Source organism: Mesoplodon bidens, assembly GCF_964165515.1.
Source record: "Mesoplodon bidens genome assembly, chromosome: 19".
Lineage (NCBI taxonomy): Eukaryota > Metazoa > Chordata > Mammalia > Artiodactyla > Ziphiidae > Mesoplodon > Mesoplodon bidens.
Genome location: NC_138179.1, coordinates 8,255,644 through 8,281,575, shown reverse-complemented (window position 1 = coordinate 8,281,575; position 25,932 = coordinate 8,255,644). Strand labels below are relative to the sequence as shown.

The following is a 25,932-nucleotide window of genomic DNA, read 5'->3' as shown; positions in this document are numbered from 1 at the left end:
GAGCAGGGCTGGAGTTCAAACCCTAGGCTTCTGCCCCCTGCTAGTGCTCCTTCCACGCCATTCCGCTGCCTTCTTCTCACCGGGAACCCGGCCCCTACTGGATCCTGCCCTCTGCATCCGCTGATGGGCCGCTGATACCAGCAAGGGTCTGCAGGGACTCTGGATACCCCCTTGGTGTCTTCTGAGATAAACCCAACACAAATAAAGTTTAATCAACAGCCTGAACTCCCAGTCTGGATCTCTGCAACGGAGAGCAGGCAGAGACAGGAAGAGTCGCCTTCTCGCCAAGCCTGAAACAGCGGCAGCCCCCCTCCCATCCCCTTCACCCCCACCCTACAAGTCCTCCCTGAGCTACTGAGGGAGTCCTGGGGGAGGAAACAGAGCAGGGAGGGAGCTGGACATGGTCACTGGAGTATGTTGGGGGGCCTCCTTGGCACAGCCAGTGGGGGAAACTTCTGCCTTGAAATATTTTGAAATAGCAACAAACATAACAAGCACAAAAAATCAGGTGACACATGTTCTCTTCAGGCCTGGTGGCCCCACCTCCCAGATCCCAGGCACGGGAGCCCAGGCTCACACCAGCAGGAGGCTGGGACCAGAGCTTCTGTGGACCTTCCAAGTATGTTTATTCACATTCCTGTGGGCCCCTGGGGGACCAGCTGAGGTTCCCAGTGTCTGCTGAGGAAAAGAAAAAGCAGCCCCTGACATCCAGAACTGATCTGATGTTCACAGTTAGACCTCAGACACTCAGAGCCAGGTCATTTTCTCTTACTGTCAGACATAAACAATCACAGAATACCAACCTCAGTCAAGGTTATTCTGAGACCATGATAAAATGAGACAAAATAAGGCTCCTTCATAATTTTGTCTAAGCACGGACAAAAATAAGGTCAATGTGCTGCCAGCCATAAAATATCAAACATACCCCTCTTTTAGCTAAAATGAATGACTGCTATATTTTTAGCAGCTTTATTGAGATATAATTCACATAACATCCATTTAAAGTGTACTATTCAATGCCTTTAATTATACTCACAGAGCTGTGCAACCGCCACCATGGTAAATTTAGAACATTCCCATTGCCCCAGAAAGAAGCCCTACACCCCTCAGTCATCACCTCCAAATCCATCCTTCCTCCTTGCCCTAGGCAACCACTACAGAGACTTTCTATCTATATAGATTTGCCTATTCTGGATATTTCATATAAATGGAAACATACAATATGTGGTCCTTTGTGACTGTCTTCTTTCACTTAGCATAATGTTTTCAAGTTTCATACATGTTGTAGCATGTGTCAGTTATTCACCCCTGCAATGCCTAATTTTATATGTCAACTTGACTGGGGCGTGTATACATATTGGGCATAATCTCTCCTATTACTTCTGTGGCAGTATGTACCAAGAAGCTTAATCTTCATAACTTGGACCCCAGTAATTCTACTTCTAAGAGTGAACTAATTCCGGACTTCCCTGGTGGCGCAGTGGTTAAGAATCCGCCTGCCGATGCAGGGGACACGGGTTCGATCCCTGGTCCAGGAAGATCCCCCACACGCTGCGGAGCAACCAAGCCTGTGTGCCACAGCTACTGAGCCTGTGCTCTAGAGCCCGCGAGCCACAACTACTGAGCCTGTGTGCCGCAACTACTGAAGCCCACGCACCTAGAGCCCATGCTCTGCAACAAGAGAAGCCACTGCAATGAGAAGCCCGTGCACCACAACGAAGAGTAGCCCCCACTCGCCGCAACTAGAGGAAGCTTGCATGCAGCCACAAAGACCAAAGCAGCCACAAATAAAAACAAATAAATAAATTTTTTAAAAATAAAATAAACGAGGAAGAAAGCATTTCAAAAGGTGCAGGTAGTTCACTCCTTTCCTCTCCAGGACTGAGCCTGAGGCGGGAGGCATGACTCTGCTGGGCCCTCAGCCCCTCAGCAAGTCTCAGCTCCCATCTGCCTCTTCAAAGCGTAGGTATTTCTCCAAGCTTGAGGGCAGTTTGAGGGTTTTTTAAAAATAATTTTTTATTTGTGCTGAGTGTAGAACTAAACCTTTATGAAGAAGCATGATATAGCTCTCATAAAAAAGTAAAATACATTTCAAACTTTCACCGTGCCGCATGGCTTGTGGGATCTTAGTTCCCCGACCAGAGATTGAACCCACACCCTCGGCAGTGAATGCGCGAGTCCTAACCACTGAACTGCCAGGGAACTCCCACATTTCAAACTTTTAAGCAAAGCTGCAGCATCAGTGCAGCAACAGTGATTGCTCTAATGATACTTTCATTATTCCACCTTTTCAGTTTCAGGAGGAAATTATTAGCCACTGGTTCCTGGTTAACTTGCAAACACACCAGAGCCTGGACGCGGAAAGTGAGCATCTAACTGTCTGGCCTGGGAAGGGAGGCGGGGCAACGGAGAGACTTTGACATCAGACAGACCTGAGTCAGAATACTGGCTCTGCCACTGCTAGCTGAGCGGCTTCTCAGCTGAACCTCTCTGAGCCTTGCATTCCTCATGTATAAAATGGGGTGATTCCACCCACACTGCAAGGTTCTAAGAGTGAAAAAGTGACACTGGTAGTACAAGGCCAGTGCAGTCACACTGAGCCAGTCCAGTTAAAGGACTCCAGCTGTTCGCAGTCAGGTGCTGGAAAATGTTAAAACAGAGTTTTGCTTCCAAGTTTCTATTTAGAGGGCTGGAAAATCTAAAGTTATAGAGAATTTTAAAAAATTTTTATTGGAGTATAGAGAACTTTCTTTAAGGTCAAAGGACTGAAGGAGTGAAGGAGAATCCCTTCCTCCAGGCCCTCTGTTCCGTGAGCTCCTTGCCACTGCCCCCAGTGCAGACCAGGCTCCTGGGGGCAATAATCTGCCTCTGGCCTCTGGGGCTGGCCCTGGACCACACCTCCATGAATATGAGGGGCCTTCAGAGGAACCTGATGCTTCTGGCCTGCTTCCAGCTTCCCTGGGGCAGACTCAGTGATTACACTATCCATAGGGTAGGACACAGCTGGGCTAGGGTCACAGCCATCAGAGCACTGCCTCAGGGAGCTTGTGTGTGATTGTGATTCCAGGCAGCAAAGCCCAGGAATCCCCAGGGGAAGCTGGGAAAACGGCTGTCCCTAAACCGGCTGGGCCTGCACTTCTTGGATCTAGGTTTGGATTACTTATATCAGTACAGCTAGGAATTTTCCAGAGTCACTTTCCTTCCCCCTCCCCGCCCCCCCTTCCAGAGAATTGAGTGTATTTTGTTGACAGCTTGTTCTCTCAAATGGCATTGCATTTAGTAACATTTTTTGTGATTTTTGTTGTCGCTGTTTTTCCAAATCTTATTACTCTAACTTGTCTCCCTTTCCAGCTGAGGAAATGGTGACCAGGTGAGTAAATGTTCCAAGACCACCGTTTTGTGTATTACGGGCAACCAAGAGAGAACGGGAATGTGCTTGAAGGCAGAACCCCAGAGGCCAGGGGTGTAGAGAGGGGTTCGCGAACTTAGATCCCCCAGCCCTGCTTTCAGCACGGGAGGGCCGCTTGCAAATGACTTCTTTCGAAAACAACTACTTTAAAATCGAGACTGAAGGATTGGTTATAAGACGGGTGAGTTTTAACGAAGGAGCCAATGGGGACTGCGAGCCTCGGAAGGGCCTCCGAGGGCGGCAAGGAGGCGCCAGATTGAGAGCGATTTAAAAGGAGGACTAGGGCTTCCCTGGTGGCGCAGTGGTTGAGAGTCCGCCTGCCGATGCAGGGGACACAGGTTCGTGCCCTGGTCCGGGAAGATCCCACATGCCGCGGAGCGGCTGGGCCCGTGAGTCATGGCCGCTGAGCCTGCGCGTCCGGAGCCTGTGCTCCGCAACGGGAGAGGCCACGGCAATGAGAGGCCCGCGTACCGCAAAAAAATAAATAAATAAATAAAAGGAGGACTAGGTGGGACTTAGACCCCATGGCGGTGAGGAGGAATGGGACCCCCGGCCCCTGCCCGGCCTCTTGCACTCACTGAGCACCTGGCGACGGGACAGCGCTTCTGGGCTCCGAGTACCTGTTGCACAGGACTGCTCTCCTACTGCTCCAGAACCTTCAGGCTCGGCGCCAAGCCCCTCCCACCGCTCCGCCCCCGCCTCGCTCCCAGTTCCAAACCAGAGCCAATCAGTGCTCGGCGACGCCGGGCAGGGAAACCAATCGATTACTCCTGCTTTTTACTCAAGACTAGAAGTAGAGCGTCGTGCACTCGATCAGCGGCAGATCCCTGGCCCGAGGCAGAGACCTTGCTAAGTTGGAGGACCTTGCTAGGTGGTTGCCTCATGCGTGTCTGGGAGGTCGAGGTTCCTTCGCGTGGAAGGAGATAGTCCATGAACAGTTCAGATCCGAGAAAAACACTATCCCAGCCCCTCTCCCTACCTCGCGGTGTGGCTTGGGGCCGGTGATCTATTCTCTCTGGGTCTTATAAAATGTATGAGTGGGACAAAAACGGTCTCTACGGTCCCTCGTTTATCCTGGCCCAGCAAACCCGGGATCAGCGCCTGTGTGTTTCTGGATGATGTCAGTGGTCTCACCCTGGCCAGGGACATCTGAAGCTTTTTTTTGGGGGGGGGGTCTATAACTTTATTGGACAATCAGCAGTAAGTTCTCATCCACGTTAACTGTAGATTTTTGAAAGTGGTAACAGGTACATAGGTAACCAACGTATAGAGCTTGTTTGGTGAATCTTCATCTTCATTATGTTTTCTGGACAACCACACAACAGAGATAGTATGGGGCCTTCCTTATACCTTTGGCGCAGACAGCTTTGTTGAGCCTAGTATCAATGCGTACATCTGGAGGCCCCATCTCCTTCATGGCAAATTTCCAGATTTCTTTGAGTGCCTGAGGGGCACACTTCTTGAAACCCGCTCCATGGATGTGCTTGTGAATGTTGATAGTGTATTCTCTGGCCACCACCTAGTTGATGGCGGACCAGCCCTTCTCACCACCCTTCTTTGCAGGAGCCATCCTGCCAGGCCAGGGTTGGAAAGCTGAAGCTTTTTGAGAGGTAACACACACTGCAGCCAGGTTTTCCCCAGTTCAGTTTTCTGGGGCTGGAAATTGATTTTCTCCATCTGTTCATCTTTAAAAAACCTCTGACACTGGCCCTCCCTTACCTTGCTATGTGACCTGGGACAAATTACAGCCCCGTCTCTGGGCCTGTGGCCCTATCTGTAAAATAAATTCAGAACGCCTGAGACCCTAATGTTCTCCCCCGTCATGTCATTTTCATAACACTGCCAATACATCCTACAACTGGATAAACCGAGATTGGGACCAGCGGCTGGATCAGGGGGGCAGTCATTTCACCGAGACTCTCCCCGGGGTGATCCTGAGCCACTGGCCCTCAGGAGCCCGCCTTTCCTCAGTCCATGCTACCCACGCTGAGTAAAGCAAGACAAGCCTCCTTCACTGACCAATATTTGTGGAGCTCCTACTGTGGAGAAGCCAAGCCGGTTCCTGACCTGAGAAAACTCAGGGCCTTGGGGTTGAGAGAGACAGACCAGCGTAGAGAGGAGAGACCCGCAGAGCGACATCTGCCACAAGAGCAGGGAGCCTGGGCAGAGGGAGGACCCGGCACATGCTGCCCGGTTGGAGGTGTTGGAACTAGGACATTTCAGGAGAAAGGGGATCTTCAAGCCTGCCTAGGAAGGGTGTTCCGGGTGGGTGGAATCAGAAATTCGAGGAGGCCGAAACAGCGAGGAGGTGGAACCCTGGGACTGTCTGCGGAGTGGATGTGGCCAGAGATGAGTTAGTGGGGTGTGACAGGTGCCTTAAATGCAAGTTCAGGAGATGGGGCGTTGTGTCTAGATGGAGTCATGTTTAGTGGGGGCCCTGGGTTTCATCCTGGCCCTGGGATGGGGAGGGGGCACCTGTCAGGGTTCCCAAGCTCCTCCCCCTCCGCCTTTGTCCGCTCAGCCCGGGGGCTGCAGTCCGACAGGGACGCGCTACGACCGGACCCCGCAGGCGCTGGGGACGATTGGGCTTCAGGGAGGCGGCTCTGCTCCCGTGGGGTGTGTAACCTGAACCCTGTGAAGGGTCATCTATACAGTTCCTCGAAGTCTGTAACTTTACTCGCGGTCACCAGGTCAGCTCTGCCGAGTCCGCTGCCTCCCTCCCCTGGAATAGCCCTTCCACATCTCCATTTCCCTTCAAGAGATGCCCTTATCTTTCTTTTTAATCTGGGGCGGGTAGTGGAGGCTGCATACCTGGGCCTGCGAATGCCAGAGATCTGTCGCAAAGAACACCAGAGTCAGCGTCTACACTGGAATTCCAAGCGAACCGGATGGAGGCTCAAGGAGGGCTGACCAGGACTCGCCTTCAGCCGTGGGCTCCGCGGTTCTGGAACACCAGCTTTCCCAGGCTAGCTCGGCTCTGGCTCCCTCCCCGCCTCCTTCCCCCTCCGCAGGGACCTCAAACTCGGGCCCTATCCTCTGAGCACTGGCCCCAAGCCCCACACAGCCTCTGGGGCTTGAGGCCCGGGTCCGGGAGCTCGACCCCGTCCGGACCGTCCCTCCGCCTGGCTTCCCACCCTAAAGCTCGCGATGGGGGAGTTGGGCGCTCACAGCCCCTACTGCGCTTAGGCCTGCACCTCCCGGGTGCTGTCCATCCCATGGTGCTGAAGTTCCCCAAGGCCTCCGCCCCCTAGGAGAAGACGCGTCCCCTGTTCAGGATCCGAGACGAACTCCAGGGCATGTTCACACTGGTCCAATAACCCGCATGGGTCATCGTCTGCCTCAACAATTCAGACCATCACCGGTTTGAACTGGAGGCACGCAGGAGCTCCGAGCTTGCCTGAGAGAATGTGCATGACCTGACCAGACCCAGGGACCGCGGGCGAGGTGGGCAAAACTCGAATCCCATACTCCGTCCTGGGGCTGGGAGGAACTCACACATTATGGACATAGTCCCTGCCCACTCCAAACCTGTCTTGTGAATTGTTGGTGAGACTGGGAAGGCTCCCTCAGTTTTCACGGACTCAACCCCCTTACAAGCATCCAAGCTCTGCAGACTCTGCTACTTGCAAGGCAGGAGGGAAAAATCCCTAGAATTCCTCGCATGTACCTTTCACACAGTGACTATGCCCTCCTTCGACTCTGGGTGACCCCCAGCTCGTGTGGGCGTCCCCATTCCGTGCCTCCCAAAGACTGGGCAAGGAGGAAGGTGCCAGCTGTTCCCAATGTAAAGTACCGTATCTCCCGGTCCAGATTTTTTGCCCTTGAGGGTGTAGACCGCAATGGTAGTAATTCTGGGAAGCCCGGAGAAGCTGGGGCTAGTTCAGAAATGAGGGCTCAGAAGGTACAATGAAGAGCCAGCACGCCGGGCTCGTGCACTCCACCGAGCCCTGGGAGGGCCCTGCCGCCCCTGCGTTTCCGCTGTGCCCCTGCATGGTCTTCCAGGACCGCACGCAGCTCGGGGCCTTCTTGCACCTTCTGATCATCAGCCCCGGGCACGGTGTGAAACCAGATAGTGGAGGCAGAAGTCTGCAGCGCAGGGCCTGCGAGTGCTGTCCAGCACGTTCCAGGAGGGCCGAGCCTGCGGAAAGCGCCCGGCACTACCTCCCAGCGGGACCCGGGTTGCCGGCGCTCGGGCTGGGAGTGGCGCGCGCCCCAGAGTCACGCAGCTCTGCACGGAGCCGGCAGCGCTCCGTTGGCCTAGGCGCGAACCGGCACGTAGAACCGCCGGCTTCGAAGGCAGGGGCGGCAGCAGCGCGGCGCCGTGGGTTTCGGGCAAGCGAGTGTGGAACGTTTCCTGCGAGAAAGCGGAACCGAAGCCAGCCGAGGACTCCACAGGTGGCCGCTGGTCCACAGGTTCTCCCAGGCGCCATTGCGCAGCTGCTTCCCGGACAGCTCTGGGAGTGTGGAGATCCAGTGAGAAGACTTGCACGTTACCGCCCCCAACTCTGATCTGCTACAAAATGAAAATGCAGAGCCTCTTGTTCAAAAGTTAAGAATTTCAAGACGGCGACAGCAGAACATTAAACCAAGTGCAGCCCCTGTGCAACTAGACAAGTCCCATGCCCTTGAAGGCGGCCCTGCCCCTACCCATTCCACGTGGGATTCATTAAATAAACGTTACCCTTCAAGGTTAACTTTGGGGATACTTACTACAGCAGAACCACGGCCACCCCCGTCCTCTGTTGCCACAATAAGAGAAGAGTCAGGGCAGATTGATCTAACCATCCCACAGGTATCCACGTGGAGCTGTTATCAGGGGCGGGGAGGTGAGCTATCTATGACGCCTGGCTAAATCTCAGCTTCTATCTGTAGCCCCGACACCCTCATCTGTTCCCAGGGCATGGGTGAGCCAGGGCCAGGGAGTCACTTCCTGAAGGAAGTGGTTAGGGTGGGGTCTTTAGGGGACTTGCTGACACATTCTCAATTTCTTGTCTCAGTTTCCCTATGACACCTAAGAGTAGCTCAGATTAAATGAGGTTGCCCATGATAGTAGTGTCCTGGAAGTCTCCTGAAGGGGGCTGTTCAAAACAAGACAAATGGAGTCACTTAAGCTTAGCCCCACATCGCCCAACTGAGACTTAACTTAGATTCATCTCTGCCCAAAATGGAATCTTAAATCAGTCAGGAATTGCCTAACCAGCACTAGTTAAGTAATCTGCCTCATTCTGAATGACCCCTACCGTTCTCTAAAGGAAAGTGCCCTTGCCACAGCCAATCTGCTTTTTTGTCTAGTATAACTTCCTTGTTCCCGCTCCCTCTGCCTATACAAGTCTTTCATTTTGTACAGCTCCTCGGAGCTCCCTTCCATCTGCTAGGTTGGATGCTGCCCAATTCATGAATCATTGAATAAAGCCAATAAGATCTTTAAAATTTACTCAGGTGAATTTGTTTTTTTTTATCAGAGCTAAAGATCTGGGCAATGGGTATAGGGTGGACCTAAAGAATTGTTTTTCAACTCTTTGAATGCGATTTTATTGTGCTCCGCACAACTGAAAAAGAAATATAGGGAAAGACAGACTAAAGTTAGGGGGAAGGACTTTCAAACTGTAAACGGTATAGGACTGTTGGGGGAGCAGGGACAGCAGAGGGCGCTGCTGTGCAAACACACCCGTAAGAGGAGGGGCCCGCAGGCACACAATTTTTCTCACACCGTCTCTACCCTGCAAATCTACACAGAAACACACTCCTTACCCCGTGAACCGTGCCCCCCCATATTCCCTATCTTACAGGTACTTCAGAGATCAAAGAGTTAGAACTCCTGACTCAGATTCTTTAACTGGCCTCTGGGGGTCCCGTGGACCCTCACCCCACCTCCAAACTATTTTCATAAACTGAAGGTAGTTTTTCTCAATGAGGAGCTGGGGAAAGGATCTGGGACCCCTGGTTTCCTTCCCCAGTCTGTGGCCCTGCCTCTCCAGCGGGGAGATATTCTCTTCAGTGTTATTTACAATGGAAAGTAAGCTGATGACACAAGCCGTGTACATTGTGGAACCACAAAATGACAGTTGCAGAGGCTGTGAGGTAACATGGACTCATGTTGACACTGGAAGGTGAAGGTTAAAAAACAGGACTATGTCAATAGTGTTTTGCATATAGATTAAGTTTGAAAGAGAAGTTGGAAAAATGAAACAGATGGATTAAGGTGGGGGTGGATGACTATTTTCTTTAAAATATTTTTTCTTAAAAATACATTAAAATGGGCTTCCCTGGTGGCACAGTGGTTAAGAATCCGCCTGCCAACTCAGGGGACATGGGTTCGTGCCCTGGTCGGGGAAGATCTCACATGCCGCGGACCAACTAAGCCCGTGCGCCACAACTACTGAGCCTGTGCTCTAGAGCCTGGGAGCCACAACTACTGAGCCCTTGTGCCACAACTACTGAAGCCCGCGTGCCTAGTGCCTGTGCTCCGCAACAAGAGAAGCCACCTCAATGAGAAGCCTGTGCACCGCAATGAAGAGTAGCCCCTGCTTGTCAAAACTAGAGAAAGCTCGTGCGCAGCAACAAAGACCCAATGCAGCCAAAAATAAATAAATAAAATAAATAAAATTTTAAAAAATATGTTAAACTGTAAAATGGTTACCTCTGGGAGATAAGGTTATCTGCAATTTTTTCCCCTGCTTCTTTCCAAGTATTCTACAGTGAGTAGGTATTATCTGGATAACCAGAGAAAAAGAAGTTAACAGACACACACAAACCCCTAAAAGAGCCTGTTCTCTCCGTGTTGCCATACCATTTAACTGAGGAAGGAATGTTCGCTTTCCCCCCGCCCCCCAAGGCAGCCTATGTGGCTCTTGCCTTTTCTCCCCACCTGGTTCCACCCTCATCACCCTCTTTAGAGCTCCTTCCACCACAAACCAGAATATATATGAATACTACATTGGAAAATCCGAAGCAGCTCTGACTCCGGCCTCCTGCTGGTGTGATCCGGCCTCCTGCTGGTGTGATCCGACTCCTGTGGCTGAGAGGGGAGGGACAGCTGTGGGGGAGTTTTCCTGAACTCTCTACGGGGCAGGAACAGACATATGGCATCTCCATTGCTGGATTATTCCATGCTTCTTGCTGCTACTATTATTTCAAAATTTTCAGGGGCAGAAGTTTCCACAAACCTCTCTACTAAGGAGGTCCCAATCCTGCTCCCATGATAGCTCCTCTCTGTTCCCCCCTTCCTGCTCCCCCAGAGAAATAGGGTGGGTGTGAAGACCAGGGAAGAGGGACTGCAGCTTCCACAGATGCTGGCTGGAGAGGCGCTTTCTTGTCTCTGCTAGATCATGGCAGAGATCCAGGTTCCGGAATGGCGGAGCCCACTTTGCACGTGCTCCCCCCCAACTTTTTTTCAAATTTATTTATTTAATTTATTTATTTTTGGCTGCGTTGGGTCTTCGTTGCTGTGCGCTGGCTTTCTCTAGTTGCGGCGAGCAGGGGCTACTCTACATTGCGGTGCGCAGGCTTCTCATTGCGGTGGCTACTCTTGTTGCAGAGCATGGGCTCTAGAGCGCAGGCTCAGTAGTTGTGGCGCACGGGCTTAGTTGCTCCGCAGCATGTGGGATCTTCCAGGACCAGGGATCGAACCCGTGTCCCCTGCACTGGCAGGTGGATTCCTAACCACTGTGCCACCAGGGAAGCCCCTGCATGTGCTCCCTTTGCATGTAGGTTTAATCTCAATATCCAGGGACACGAAAGCTGGAGTCTCTGCAAACGTTTCCCTGTTAATTGAAGGGGACTCTGCAGGTGCAGAAAGCAAGGGGAGATGGAGGCTGGGGGCTCCAATGGGAGGAAGGTGTGTGTGGTGGGGGGATGAGATGCATGGAAGGAGGATGGGGGTGGGGCAGGAGACTAGGGTTCCAATCCCAGCTCTGCTCTTTCCTTGCTGGGCAACATGGGTGAGTCACTACGCTCTCTGAGCCTCAGCTCCCTCTTCCGTAACTCAAAGTAGCTGAGAATCCCTGTCTCTTTCTACGGCTGAGTGACTCAGAATATTTCCTGGCCTATAAAATCAGGATCTTGGGCTTCCCTGGTGGCACAGTGGTTCAGAGTCCACCTGCCGATGCAGGGGACACGGGTTCGTGCCCTGGTCGGGGAAGATCCCACATGTCACGGAGCGGCTGGGCCCGTGAGACATGGCCACTGAGCCTGCGCGTCCGGAGCCTGTGCTCCGCAACGGGAGAGGCCACAGCAGTGAGAGGCTCGCGTACTGCAAAAAAAAAAAAAAAAAATCAGGATCTTGATATCTACCCCCTATCAAAGGAAAGGTCAGGGGACTTCCCTGGTGGTGCAGTGGTTAAGAATCCACCTGCCAATGCAGGGGACATGTTCAAGCCCTGGTTCGGGAAGATCCCACATGCTGCAGAGCAACTAAACCAGCGCGCCACACCTACTAAGCCTGCACTCTTAGGCCGCGAGCCACAGCTAGTAAGCCTGTGCACCACAACTACTGAAGCCCATGTGCCTAGAAGCCCATGCTCCGCAACAAGAGAAGCCTCAAGAGAAGCCTGAAATAATAAGCCTGTGCACCGCAACGAAGAGTAGCCTCTGCTCACCACAACTAGAGAAAGCCCGCGCGCAGCAACGAAGACCCAATGCAGCCAAAAATAAATAAATTTGTTTTAAAAAAAACAAAAGGAAAAATCAGTCCAACTTTCTAATCCCAGCAAACCAGTCTGCTCTCTCTGGGGCCAAATACCTCTCCAGCCTCATCCCTGAGCACTCTCCCTCTCACGCCACTTCTATGCCTTCTCTCAGTCTGTTTCCTTTGCCTGGATTTCCCTTCCCTTTTCGTGTTAACATCTGTGTGTCTTCCAATACTCAGCTTGAGTCTCATTTTCTCCAGGAAGCCTCCCCCTCCCCACCCCCGGCTCCCCACCCACTGGCTGGGCCAGGTGCCAGTCCTCTGGGCTCCTGTTAAATCATGGGCATCTGCTATTCCTACCCGTAACAGTTATACTTAACAGCTGAGATTTATTGAGCGCTTGCTAAGTGCCTGGACCTCCACCAGGCCCTTTACCCAGCATTATCTAGTTGAATCCTAACCATACATGTGAGGGAGGTGCTGTCTTCATCCCCATTTTCCTGATCAGGACACTGAGCTTGAAGGAGGGAAGGGTGAGTGTGAGGTGGGGATGTGAATCCAGGGCAGTGTTGCTCCAAAACCTATTCTAAGCTTCTGCCTTCTCTCCATCTGCCCACCTCACCCCCTGATCACAGACCTGGTAGTCTCCTGTTAAGGGATATGTCCTAGGCCTCCTCTGACCTATGAACACCAGGAGTGCAGCGTCTTGCTCCCCTGTGTCTCCACCCCAAGCCCATCAGAGTTCCAGGAGAGGCTGAATCCGAATCTCACCTTTTTGGGTCCCTGCAGTTGGGGCTTCCCTCCTTGTCCCTCAGCCTTCCTCACCCCTCCCTAGGTCTTGGGAGACCAAGGGGAGCCTCGATGGGCCAGGGCCCCTCCCTGGGCCTAGTTCAGTGTCCGCTTCCACTCAATGTCACATCCATGCCTGCCTAGGGTCATGTTCAATCCAGGTGAAAGGACGTCTACTTAGATACAGGTCGTGGTGAAGTGTGCTAATGTGCCCAGGCCCCTGGCCAGCCCTCCTCAGGCTTTAGTCACTTGAGTTCTCACAATGAATTATGAGAATCAGAAACCTATAAGGGGGACTTCCCTGGTGGTCCAGTGGTTAAGACTTCACCTTCCAATGCAGGCGGTGCGGGTTCGATCCCTGGTTGGGGAACTAAGATCCCATGTGCCTCGCAGCCAAAAAACCAAAATATAAAACAGAAGCAATATTGTAATAAATTCAATGAAGACTTTGAAAATGGTCCACGTCACAAAGAAAAGAAAAGAAAGAAACATATGAGGAAGATAGGGGTATGATTTTTATTTCACAGATGAAGAAAACCAAGGCTTGGCTGATGTCACAAAGCAAGTGGGTAGAGTCAGAAGTGACCCAGGGTTGTCTGATCTCAAAGCCCTGTAGCTCCCCCAGTGCCTCCCTCCTGTTCCAGACAGGGCCATGGCGTGAAAAGCCCCAGAGGATGAGAACTGTGATTCATTTCTGCATCCGCAGTGGGCCAGTGGCTACACCCAAGGCACCGGGAGGCTGGTTGTGAAAGTCTGGGCTGGGCAGCCTCTGGCCCAGTAACTGTTTATTGGCAGAGGTCAGCAGGGCAGGGTTATCATCCCCCCTTTATAGATGGGGAAGTTGCAACCAGAGAGGAGTAAGAAAGTTGCCCTAGGTCACCCCTGAGTCAAAGGAAGAGCAGGGACTTGAACGCAGGATGCTCGGGGACCCTGTGTGGAGTAAGAGGAAGGAGGCTGTAACAGGTCTGGGACAGCTGGGCCTGGGCTGGCGGCTTTATGGGCCCTATAAGTGTTGGAGACATATCAGGGCCCAGCCCTGATCTAATGATCCCTGCTGTAATGAGGGGTCATGTCCCCTCCAGGGAAACTAGGCCCAGGGTGACTAGACAGTGACAGGTGACAAGTTTATGGCAGGCAGGACAGGGGTCCAGGCTGGGAGATAAGGCTGGGTGACCTTGGTAACACAAAGTAACCTGCCTTGTGTAACCTTGGAGTCAGAGATGATGGATAGAGCAGGAGCCACCCCGCTTGACTTCCCACGTCGCAAATGTGCAGTCTCAGTGGTACCCGTGATTAAGACGCATCCTTGAGGAAATGCCCATTCTTAACCTCCTTCCCCTCCCCATGCCTCAGAAGGAACACCACACAGTGGCATGGTTCTCCTCCCCCAGCTCATTGGCCCAAAACATAGTAGGGGGTGCGCTGATGGGAAGGGAGAGGATTACTTAGAAATCAGCTTCCTCTTCCTCTTCCCAAAGGGACTTTGAAGTGACTCTAAGGTCACCAGTCAATAGCCCCTTAACCCCACCAAAGGTTTCTAAGTCTCTCTCCTGCCTGTAAGGGGGGCTGGCTTGGGGTTACAGGCACCCCTCAAGTAGACTTCATTTCCAGGAATGGGCTTCCTCCCCACTCCATTCCCCAGTCCTAAAAGATATATTTTTACAGCCTTGTGAACACAAATCCACTCCACCAGAAAAGATCCCAGGGTGTGGAATCCCTCCCCTGGCGGTCCAACTCCCAGGCTGGTGATGAAATTCTAATGCAGCACAGACAATAGGACCCTAAGCCTGATGTGGATTCCCGCCCCCCTCCTCTCTGGAGGATCAAAGCTGCTCCTTGAGGCTGTGTGATCCTGGGCCAGAAGGTGGGGGGCAGTCAGCCAGGACTCTAAGCAGGGAGGAAGCCCCTTTGCCCAGATAGTTCTGGAGGAGGCAATCCCTCCTCAGAGGTCTCTTGCCTAAGTTCAAAGGCCCGTGGGTGCTGAGAGGTTGGCAGAAGATGGGGAAGTGACTAGACCAGAAAACTGGGGCTTCTTGTTGAAGGAGGGGGCCCAGGCCCACCCAAGTCCATATTCCCCACTCAAGTCTGAGTGAGCTTCTCAAACTGCCACGGAAGTCCCCACCCCATGTGGGACACACAGTACCTAGAGCCATGAAGGAGTCTATAGAGGCATTGTAGCAGGCGAGCCAAGTCCAGGAGAGGGAGCATCCCTCCTGAGACAAGAGGCAGCTTCCTCTCATGGAGGCCCCCAGCCCCATTTCCCTAAATGCTAGGGCCTCCTCCAAGGAAAGTTTTCTTTCCCTGAACTCCTCTGAAGATTCCGGCAGATGAGAAAAGGAGAGGTCCATTCAGACCCCAGTCTCTTCTCTTCCCATCTCATCTCTGAAGTCTGGGGGGGGGGCGGTGCGCTCAACAGGACCAGCCCCTCTCCTCTGACCCCATTAGTTCCTCTCTCACTGAGCCTCTTTGCAGTCCATTACTCAGTTTCGCCCCCTCAGCATCCCCAGCGCTGGCCATCACATACACACTCGCACAGAAATTCATAGGTGTCCTCACTCTGTGTTAGAAGAACAGTCTTTGGGTTGCTTTTTTTTAAAAAATAAAATTCAAATATTTATTTGACTGCACCGTGTCTTAGTTGCGGCATGCGGGATCTTTAGTTACGGCATGTGAGATCTAGTTCCCTGACCAGGGCTCGAACCCCGGCCCCCTGCATTGGGAGCACAGAGTCTTAGCCATTGGACCACCGGGGCAGTACCTGGGTTGCTTAGAAATTAAGTTTGGAGCAGCCTGGGAGGGAACAGAAAAAGAGATAAGACCCAGAGAATCAGCTGTCACTGCCTGAGAGAGAAAAGCAAGCCTTCTTTCTGGGGACACCGGATTCAAGAAACACCATCGCACATCCTTCAACTCCGTCATCCCTCCGAGGCTATCTCCATTCCCCGAGCCTCCAGCCCCAGCCCATTCCAAGGCCCCCCGCGGGCTGCTTCGGAGACGAGAGGGCTGCGCAGCGGTCCACGCCAAAACGATCCAAGGCAGGAATCCGGGGTCCCCACCCTTGTGTGGATCGAGTATCTTGCGATGTCGCTACCCTGGTCCCAAACCAGAGACCAGGTGCGGGGCGGGGGAGGAGCGAGGCAGGAGGGCGGGTGAAGGACGCGGGTGGGTGAGGGGCCCTCGCGCACCAGTCGGAAGGTGACCAGGCGGTGGGGGTGGGTGCGGAGCGCAAGTTGGGGCGTGGAGGCTCTTAGATCAGGGACAGGTGAGGGGAGGACCCGCCAGGGGGAGGAGCCGCTACCCGCGTCCTGCTGTCGGGGCTCCCTCCCGTCGCGGCTCCGCTATAAAACCTGGGTCGGCAGGACCGCGGACCCCCGGCGGCCTCCTCAGCGCGCGGTCCCCAGCTCGGCGGCGTCGCCACTCCTGCGCAGGATGCGGCTGCTGCCGGCGCTCCTGGTCCTCGCCGCCGCCCGGCCCTGGGCCCGCGCAGGTGAACGAGGGCTTCGGCCCCGGGACCCCTCGGTGGCCCTTCCGTGGCCCCTCGGCGCTCGGGCCCCGCGCCCCCTGCCGAGGCTGCGCCCGCGGGCGATGGGGCGGCGCGGGCGCCGGGAGCGGAGAGGCACGGGCGGCCGGGCGCGGCGGGCGCGGGGCAGCGGGTGCAAAGCGTGTGCGCGACTGCGGTGTGCGGGGCCCGCGGCCCTCGGCCGGGCGCCGTGCGGGTCCGGGGCAAGGATGCGTCTCTGAGCCGCCGCGGCGCACGCCTCCGTTTCTTACCCTTTCTGGTGCTCGTCCGTCTGTCGTGGGTCGCTGTCCGTCCCGCGGGGGCTCAGTGCTTGGTGGATGCCCCCGGCCCGGGGCAAGGACAACAAACTGGGTGCGGTGGGGCCCGGTCATCCCCGCTTCCCACCCTGGGTGCCTTGTCCCCGGACGCTGCCAGCACCCTTCACCTCCAGAACTGTGTAGGGAGCCTGGAGGGGGACATCCGGAGACCCGAGCCAAGCCGGTCTTTCCGGCCGGGGTGATTTTCGTTTAAAGATTAATGGTGAGGCCGAGCTCTTAATTATTCGCCTATGTGGAAGGTGGCAGGAGACGGGTGTTAATATTTGATAAGGAGCTGAAGGCACCTCCAGCGTCTGGGCACAGGGATCCAACCTGGCACCTTCTCTGCGACCCCACGGGGAGCCATCTCCTTGGAAGGAGGCCCCCATCTGCCAGTCCCCATCTCAGCTACCCCTCAGATGGTCCTTGGGGTCCACCCGGCCGAATCTCCTCTCTAAAGCTAGATGCTCCTCTCTTGGAGTCATGGGTGAGGGCTGAGGGTGCCCTCAGCAGCAGAGAAGGAGACCCTTAGCTGGCCCATGGTGGGGTATGAGGGGCATCCTGCAGCAACTCCCGGCCTCTTCCTAGGAGAGGAGGAAGCAGAAAAGGCGGGATGTGAACATTTTTATATGTAGGGTTGGAGGTTTGAAACCTACTTAAGCTGCTGGGCTTGTAGAATGAGAAATGCTTTGCAATTAATGTGGCTGCTTTGTAGCTGTGTGGCTTTGGGTCACTTTCCTCCTTGGTAAGTCAGTTTCCTCCTTGGGTAAGTCAGCTTCCTCGCTTACAAAACAGAGAGTTATCTGACTCAGGTATTGTTCTAAGGATTCATATAAGATAGTGGGCGTAGGTGCTTAGTGCCGTGCCTGTGTGGCACACAGCAGGCACTCCGTAGCCACATGGCCTGGGCCCCACCAGCCAGGAATCTCTCTCAGCCGCCCCCTCTCACAAGCTGTGCTCCCCTTAAGCGCGGGGGCTTTCTGACTGGGAGCTGCCGAGGGTCCTGCCTTCCTCCCCCATTTCATCTCCTAGGGAACCTGAGGCTGGAGAGTGACCAGGCTGTACATCGAAGTCCTCAGACCATCTGTTGCCAGGGAGAGAGGAGGGGAGAGGGTCATAGTCCCCTTCAGAGTCCCAGACCTAGCCAGTAGCTGCTGAGACTTTGCCCAGGGCATCTTCAGGTTTCGCTGAGCTGGTTTTCAGGATTCCTCCCTCCGCCTGGAGTGGGAGGGTGCAGTGAGTAAGGTTCACCGGAGAGAACTTCTTCAATCAGCTCTAAAGCAGGGGGCTGGGGTGGTGGGTACATCAAGGGTGGGGGACAGTGGCTGGGTGACTGGCGATGGTCGTTAGTTGTCGCACTCCATCTCTGGTCAGGGCAGATGGACTAGGCAGCATCCTGAGCTGGGAGCCAAGACCTGTGGGTAGCTCCTCTCCTTACCAGACCCTCTAGGAAGTGGCCTGAGAGAACTGGCTGATAATTATCTGTAAGGGCCACTCCCTCATGAACCAGTACAGGAGCCTGAGCTGGTCCGTGACCCTGTCACCACTTGCCTAAAAACCAGCCCCTACCTTTAGCCTTTGGATACAGACCTGACCCCCAGCCTTGGCCTCATCAACATCACGTTTTCCTGGCTTCTGCTTCCTAAAGAGGGTAGTTTCAAGATCATTCAACCAAGAAGGTCAAAAGTCTCTGTGATTAAGACAGTGGATCAGAGATCACCATGACAACCCTAGGAGCTGTAGCCAGAAGCAGGGAAGAGCAAATTCCTAAGAAAAGCTCAGGCTGGACCAGATGGGCTCCAGGGAGGCTGACAGGGGTTCCACCCATCAGAGCTGGCTCCTGAGGATTCCGGCTCGAGCCAGGCTTCCCCTGAAAACAGCTTCCCCCTGGGTATCAGCCACCAGGAGGGGCCAGTTCTACCTCAGAGGCGCCTTCTGCCTTCAGGACCTCTGAGACCCAGGAGAATCATAACAGGAAGCCTTTCACGGATGCAAATGACCTCCCATCCAGTGTGTCCTTAGACACTGACTCTGGGAGATCCGTGGCAGCTCCTTCTGCCTGAGGAAGGAAGGAAGAAAGTGGGCTCAGAAAAGTTAATGAACTCTCCTGCAGAGAATAAGCAAGAGTCAGAGCCAGGACTGGAGGCCGGGTGATGGGCTCCGGCATCAGAGTCTGCCAACATGCAGAGACGGGCCTGGATGGGAAGTGGCCACTGCCCTTTGCAGAGTTGACCCTCGTCAGGCTTCCCCAGATGCAGCAAGTCCCAGGGTCAGCAGAGCCCTGCCTGTCCCGGGCAGGGGGTGGACTGGCCAGGGGAAGACACTGCAGGGACTGTTCATCTCTGAAAGAGGCTGTGCCAGCAAAGTAGGCACAGCATTTGATCCAGACCCGGGAGACTGGGAAAGCCCAGGTGGCTCTGAAGGGCCCAGAGTGCGGGGGTGGCCAATTTCCTATAGATGCTCAGTCCCCTGGCCTTCCTCCCAGCCCCTACTGAGAACCTGCCCCCTCTCCACCCCATGCCCATTGCAGGGACCCCAGGGGAGGTGGGCTTGGGTGGGGATGGATGTGCTCAGAGGCCTTAGCTCAGGCTGAGCAGGAAGCTCTGCTTTTCTTAGGAATTTCCTCATCCCTGAGTTCTTTCCAGCTCACTTCATTTCTCTCCTTGACTTTGGCCATCTGTGCCCTGACAGGAGGTTGAGGAGAGGAGGGAGGGAGGGAGCCAAGGAGAAGGGAAGGACTCGTCAGGGACTTGACTAAATTCCAACTGCCTGGAACACTCTCTACCATTTCTCGTTTAATCCTCCCCACAGTCCTATGAGGTGGATGGTATTAGTTCCATTTTACAGACAGCAACAGTAAGGCTCAGAAAGATTAAGTGACTTGTCCCTAAACCCACAGCTCCTAAGTGGCCCAGCTAGAATTCCAGCTCTGATCAAATGCTTTGTCCACCCTGCTGGCACAGACTTTCTTTTAAAAATCAATAGACTAATTTTAGAGCAGTTTCAGGTTTACAGAAACATCAAGCAGAGAGCACAGAGGAGAGGGTTCCCATGAGCACAGTTTGCCCTGTTGTCAACATCTTGCATTAGTGAGCTACATCCATGATGCAGGCTTTTTTCAGAGATGTTGGTTCTCCTGTCTGGACTCAGGGTGGGGGATTGGAAGGCAAGTCTGTCTGGTCCCAAACACCAGGACTGCAGGTTGGAGGGACAGGGGAAAAGACCTAGCTGCCTTCCTCCCTCCAGGACTGTGAGAGTTTAGGCAAGAATGGGTGTTAATAGCACAAGAGGGTGTGTGCCAGGGAGGGACTAGCCTAATCTCTCTCATCATCCCATCAACTCTGGGAAAGCAGCCAGGCTGAACGTGGCTGTATTGTCCTGGGGGACCCTCCTCTTCCCCTCTCACCAGCCTCCCTTCCAGGTTTGAGGGAGGGGATGCAAGGAGGGAGGGGGAGGGTGATGAGCAACAGGTAGAGAGTGTCCAGGCTAGCCCCTGGGGAGAGCTGACCCACCTTGGAGGGCCCCTCAAGGGCTGCTGGCTGTCTGGTCTGCATTGTCTGGGGACAGTGCCCTGGGCAAGGGGACCAGTGGATTGGCTGTGGGTCAGGGATGCCTGGAGCCTGGCTGTTTCGACCGCCTCCTTCTCCATCCCTACATCTTCTTCTTAAGGCTCCTTCCCCTGGGCCTTCTGTCCCCCAGGATGGCACCCCAGGAATACTCTATCCCATCCCAGGCCAGGTTCTGACTCCAGGGATATTCCCAGCCTTTGACCCACTGTGTACACACACACACACACACACACACACACAGAGTTGCTTGTGTGCACACAGTTCACCGGCACTCATAGAGACAGACGTGTGTGTACACAGATACACTGACATGCTTCTGCACAGGTCTCACATCCTTCCTCTCTCTGTTCCAGGGCCACAGTGGTGCTACCAGAATCAAGTCAAGCCCTCCAACTACACCTGCTTGGGTAAGTGCAGCGAGTCTTGTGGTAGGGACCCTCCAAGTTGAAATGGAGACCCAGGGAAGGTGAGAAGGATGAGGTGATGGTGGCCCCAGTCAGATATCAGCTCCTAACACACACTCTCTCTCTCTCTCTCTCTCTCTCTCTCTCTGTCTCTCCTGGTGCTCAGGGCACAGGGAATATAGAGTGACCTGAGTCTTTACTGGGACCTCCTGTCATCATCTCTGACCCCAAGAGAGTCAGCCCTCTGGTCCTCTGAAATAAATCAGGAGCAGCACCAAAGGGAGAAATTCATTTTGCTCCTTCACATAACAAAATGGAGAGTTGATTCTGTTCCAGTGACACCCCTGCATGTGGGCCTGGGTGGCAGTTCTTTGTACTTTTTCAAGCGCTGCCCGGTTTCCTGCAATCTGCTTTCCTCCCACCGTTGCTGTTTTGGTGACGGGACAGTGCTCCCCAACCCCGGCCCCGCTCACTGGTGTGGGAGGTTCCGGGTGCAGGGGGCTGGGCTCCCCTGGGGCTCCTTCCCTGCCTCCCAGTGCTCAGATAAGGTTTAGTGTCAAGTCACGGGGTCCTTTCACAAGCAGCCCTTCCAGGGGACTCCACCACTTCCATGCACTCTCCCATCCACCTCCTTTGAACTTCGGAACCCCTAGGAAGCAGGTTATCAAGGAGCTTTCCTTTCACAGCCCAGCATCTGAGGTGGTCCCCTACCCCAGAGCTCACACCCTAGCCCCACCCTGTCCAACACCATGCCTTGCTGGTTTTGTGTGAGTGTGAGTGTCTGAGGAAGGAGAAGGGTGAGGGCGGGGTTCTGTGCTGGGCATCCCCCCAGCACAGCCTGCCAGCTATCCAAAGACCTTGCTGCCTTGAGCTGGGCCTGACCTGAGTGGGGTGGAGGACGCCACACCTCAGTGCCAGGCGCCCCTGACTCCCAGCCCACCCTCCCTCCCTGCTCAGGGCCGGACCAGTGGGGCGATAGCTGCCAGAATGACCACCAGTCCCCCATCAACATCGCCACTGCCAAGACACTGCTGGACCCAAACCTGGGACCCTTCTCCTTCTCCGGCTACGACAAGAAGCAAAAGTGGACCGTGCAAAACAATGGCCACTCAGGTAGGTCTCAGATGGGCTGGATGCAGGCCCCGGACAGCAGGGGCACGGGATCCTGGAACCCAAGTTCCCCAAGGACTGGAGGGTTGGGCTCCTCCTGGGAGGGGACACCGGGTTGTCCACTTTTGCTGAGGAGAGGCTGAAAAGCCCTGGGCAGGGGGGCGGGGTGGGGAAAGCAGGGTGGACTTTGGAAAGGAGGGAACATTCTATCAGTATTTTCAATCCTATATCAGAGCAATCTGTAGGGGGGGAGGGGACAGGTTCTAGGAAGAAGGAACAGCATGTGCAAAGGCACAGAGGCGTGAAACAGCTTGGGGGGTTCAAAGGGCTGCATGTGGCCCCATGTGCATGGAGGACAGGGCGAAGCCAGGAGCGGCCAGCGCCGCCCAGGGTCAGTCCAGCCGGGCCTTGGGCAGGTCGCCCCAGGCTGAGGAGTTTGGACGTGGCCCTGGGAACATTGGGGCACCACGCGTGGAGGGCGTTGAAGCGCGGGCGGGACCGGGCTGAGTTGCATGTTTGGGCGGTGAGGGGTGTACAGGGGGAGAGGCAGACAGGGAGGCCAATGGGGGGCCAGGGGAAGGTCCAGGCTGGTCCACTGCTCCTGTCCCTTCAGGCCCGGGACCGTAGCCCGTGAAGGGTGCGAGGTAGGAGAGAAGGTCCTGCTCGGGTGGAGCCGGGGTGAGGGGGGAGGGGGGTGCGAGGACTCTGCCCCGTCCTGTGCCCTCCAGTGATGATGTTGCTGGGGGACGAGGCCTCGATTGCTGAAGGAGGACTGACCGCCCGGTACCGGGCCAAGCAGCTGCACCTACACTGGTCCAAGGTGCTGGATTGGGGCTCGGAGCACAGCTTCGACGGGGATCGCTTTGCCATGGAGGTGAGGGACCTCTTCCCAGGTGGATGCCTTGGCTGGGCTCTGGGTATACTTGCCTTGGGCAAGAAGGAGGGTCCAGCACCCTGACGGGTTCTCTCTCCATCCCTCTCACCCCTTACCAGATGCACATAGTACATGAGAAAGAAAAGGGGACATCGAGGAACACGAGCAAGAACCAGGAGCCCAAAGATGAGATCGCAGTGCTGGCCTTCGTGGTGGAGGTGGGGCTGCCATCCCTCAGGGCTCGAGGGGCTGCTTCTTAGGATCCAGAGACCTGGGATCCCAGCAAGGCAGGAGGGGGCTGGAGAAGCTCCGACTTCCCCTCTGTTTCTCAGTGACTTGTACATCCCCATGTGGGGAGCCCAGGGCCTTTGAGGGCCTCAGTCCCAGAAGCTGCGTGCCCGCCCCACCCCAGACTGGGAGAGTGAACTGGTGGTCACCACCGGCTCCCCACAAGCCTCTCTCAAGCCCCTTTCCCTCCTGTTCCAGGCCGGATCCGAGAATGTTAACTTCCAGCCCCTGGTGCAGGCGCTGTCTGACATCCCCAGTCCCAGTGAGTCAGGATGGTGAGGACCGGGGGGCGGGGGGCTGGGGGAGGGGAGAAGACTTCTTCCTACAAAAGAAGGTCTGGATGGTGGAGGAGCCTGTACTCTCAGAGTGAGGAGTGTGAGTCTCCCCAGATATGAGCACCATACTGAAAGACAACATCAGCCTCTTCGACCTGCTCCCCAAGAAGGAGAAACTGAGGCACTACTTCCGCTACCTGGGCTCGCTCACCACACCAGGCTGCGATGAGAAGGTGGTCTGGACCGTGTTCCAGGAGCCCGTTCAGCTCCACAAGGACCAGGTACACGGGGCCCGGCCGAGGGTGCAGCCTCCCCTGCGTCAGCTCCTGGAAACTGTCCCTTTGCGGGGGGCCCCAGGCAGTCTGGGGCTCAACAAGCCCCCAGGTGAGGCTAATGCAAGCTCAAGCTTGAGAACCACTGTTCTCTGGTAACAGTGATGATAGTAATAGTAATCACAGGCCCTCAAAGCCCAGAGCTGTGAGTCCCCTCTGCTTAGGACACTCGTGGGAGCTGAGCCCCCATGGATGCAAAGCACTTTACATCCCTGATTCTTTTCCTCTGCACAAGAACCTGAGAGGGCTCAGAGAGGCCAGGCGACTGGCCTGAGGTCACACAGTGAGGAGTGCAGCTCCACCAGCTTCATCCCTCCCTGCTGAGCCCTGTGCCTTCCACAGATCCTGGCATTCTCTCAGAAGCTGTATTATGACAACGAGAAGAAACTGAAAATGACAGACAATGTCAGGCCCCTGCAGCCCCGGGGGCAGCGCCAGGTTTTCAGGTCCCAGGCCCCGGGACGGCTGCTGCCCGTGCCGCTGCCCACCCTGCTGACCCCCGTGCTCGCCTGCCTGACAGCAGGCTTCCTCCGATGACGACTCATGTTTGGACGCTTGACCTCTGGTCTCAGCCCTGAAGAGGGCTTGAGCCTCTGTTCCTCAGGCTTCCCGGGCTGGACTTTGGTGATGATTAAAATATGGACATGTTTTTGGGGAAACCTCTCTCACGTCTGTTTTTAGTTCCCACAACTACTGCTGCCCTGCTCCCCTCAACCCACCCCAGCGTGCCAGGGTAGGGGCCTTAGGGCCTGGAGATTTCTTCTGAGCCGGCACCCCTCCCACCTTTGTGAATTCCCCGTTGACACCCCAATTGGAGAGATGCCGAAGGGACCTCAGAGCTCCAACACAGCCACAGCTGGAGAAGTTCCAATCCAGCCTTTCATTATATAATGGGGGAAGCTGAGGCCCAGAAAGGAAAGGAGGCTGGGTGGAGGCCACATAGTGAGGCCACGGCAGAGCCAGCTGAGAGCCGGCCAGCACCTTCCGCCCTGTACTAGCGGTGGAGAGTGCGGGTCCTGTGTGGGTACAGCCTAGGCGGGGTGGGTAGTGGGGTTCATTTATTTGCCCCAGTGTTTCTTGAGCATCTATGTTCTAGGCCCTGGGGCTGTGGCGGGGAATGAGACAGATAAAATGCCTGTCCTCCTGGAGTTCACAGTCTAGCAGGAGACACTATAAATAAAGAGGCACATTGTACACCGTATCAGACGGCTGTGGTCAATCGGCTGGAAGGGGCATCCATCAGAAGACTTGCAGGAGGCAGTGGGGGGAGGCCACCTGGAGGCCAGCAAGTGTTCATGCGTGGAGGGGAGGGAGGGGGAGAGAGACAGTGGGCGAGAGGAGGGTGGGGAGGGGGAAGGGGGAGAGGGGAGCGGGGGCTGTGGTGCAGGGGCTGCAGGGGTGAGGAGTACGGGGAGCAGTTAGGAGCCTGATGCCTCATCCAGGAGCTACTGGGTCACAGGTGAATCCAAGGGTCTTTGGCCCTTGAACTTAGGAGCTGTCAATGAAGGCCCCCCTCCCCCCCCGCCACGATCCTGTCTCTAACGGCTTTTTCCTTTCTGGGGCCCAAGAAGGGAGTGAGACTAGGAGGCAGCAGGTGCAGAGAGGAGGGTCCAGAAAACAGGGAGAAAGAAATAAGGGCCCCACAGGTGGGTCCCTGGCCAGGCTGGGCCCCGGGGGCCAGGGGTTGAGGGGCCTCAGGCTCTGGGACCTCATCATCCAGGGCAGGGCTGGAGTTTTGGAGGAGCGTGAGATGGATTTTAAGAATGGATTTTGGGGGCTTCCCTGGTGGCACAGTGGTTAAGAATCCGCCTGCCGATGCAGGGGACACGGGTTCGAGCCCTGGTCCGGGAAGATTCCCACATGGGGCGGAGCAACTAGGCCCGTGCGCCACAACTACTGAGCCTGAGCTCTAGAGCCCACGTGCCACAACTACTGAGCCCACGTGCCGCAACTACTGAAGCCCGCATGCCTAGAGCCCGTGCACCGCAACCAAGAGTAGCCCCCACTTGCCGCAACTAGAGAAAGCCGGTGCACAGCAAGGACCCAACGCAGCCAAAAGAAAATAAATAAAATAAATAAACTTAAAAAAAAAAAAAAAGAATGGATTTTGGACGAGCATGAGAAGAGGGGAAGAGGCCAAGAATGGGCCTTGCTGGGTGGCGAGGGGCCCTGGGGCCGGGGCCAGGTCAGCTGGTGCGGGGACAACCTCTCTGTAACAGGCTTCCCGTCTGTAGGTGATGAGATAGGTTCCCACAGGGAGACGCAGGGCTAGGCCAGCACACGTGGGATTCCACCACCGGGTGCTGCAGGCCCTGGCTTGCCGTTGGTCTCTGGAGGGGGCTGGTTGGAGGAGGTGACCTCTAAGCCTTCTCCCACTCAGATACCCTCAGAGTCCCTGACCACCGCAGCCAGGCTGAGGGACGCGGGCTGCTCCCCTCCG

At 55.2% G+C, this 25,932-nt stretch overlaps 1 protein-coding gene and 1 pseudogene across 2 annotated transcripts; one reads left to right on the top strand and one right to left on the bottom strand.

Annotated features, from left to right (window-relative positions):
- Window positions 1-4,503: 4,503 nt before the first annotated feature.
- LOC308607193 (large ribosomal subunit protein eL31-like) lies at window positions 4,504-4,979 on the bottom strand (annotated as a pseudogene). The gene has a single exon. The product of its transcript is annotated as a large ribosomal subunit protein eL31-like (transcript).
- Window positions 4,980-16,205: 11,226 nt separating this feature from the next.
- On the top strand, window positions 16,206-24,140 carry CA4 (carbonic anhydrase 4). Its single transcript, XM_081219558.1, has 8 exons — window positions 16,206-16,311; window positions 20,563-20,616; window positions 21,571-21,726; window positions 22,452-22,597; window positions 22,717-22,815; window positions 23,084-23,147; window positions 23,275-23,441; window positions 23,835-24,140. The coding sequence occupies exons 1-8, from the start codon at window positions 16,254-16,256 to the stop codon at window positions 24,027-24,029; spliced, it is 939 nt and encodes a 312-aa protein (XP_081075684.1). The 5' UTR covers window positions 16,206-16,253; the 3' UTR covers window positions 24,030-24,140.
- Window positions 24,141-25,932: the final 1,792 nt, after the last annotated feature.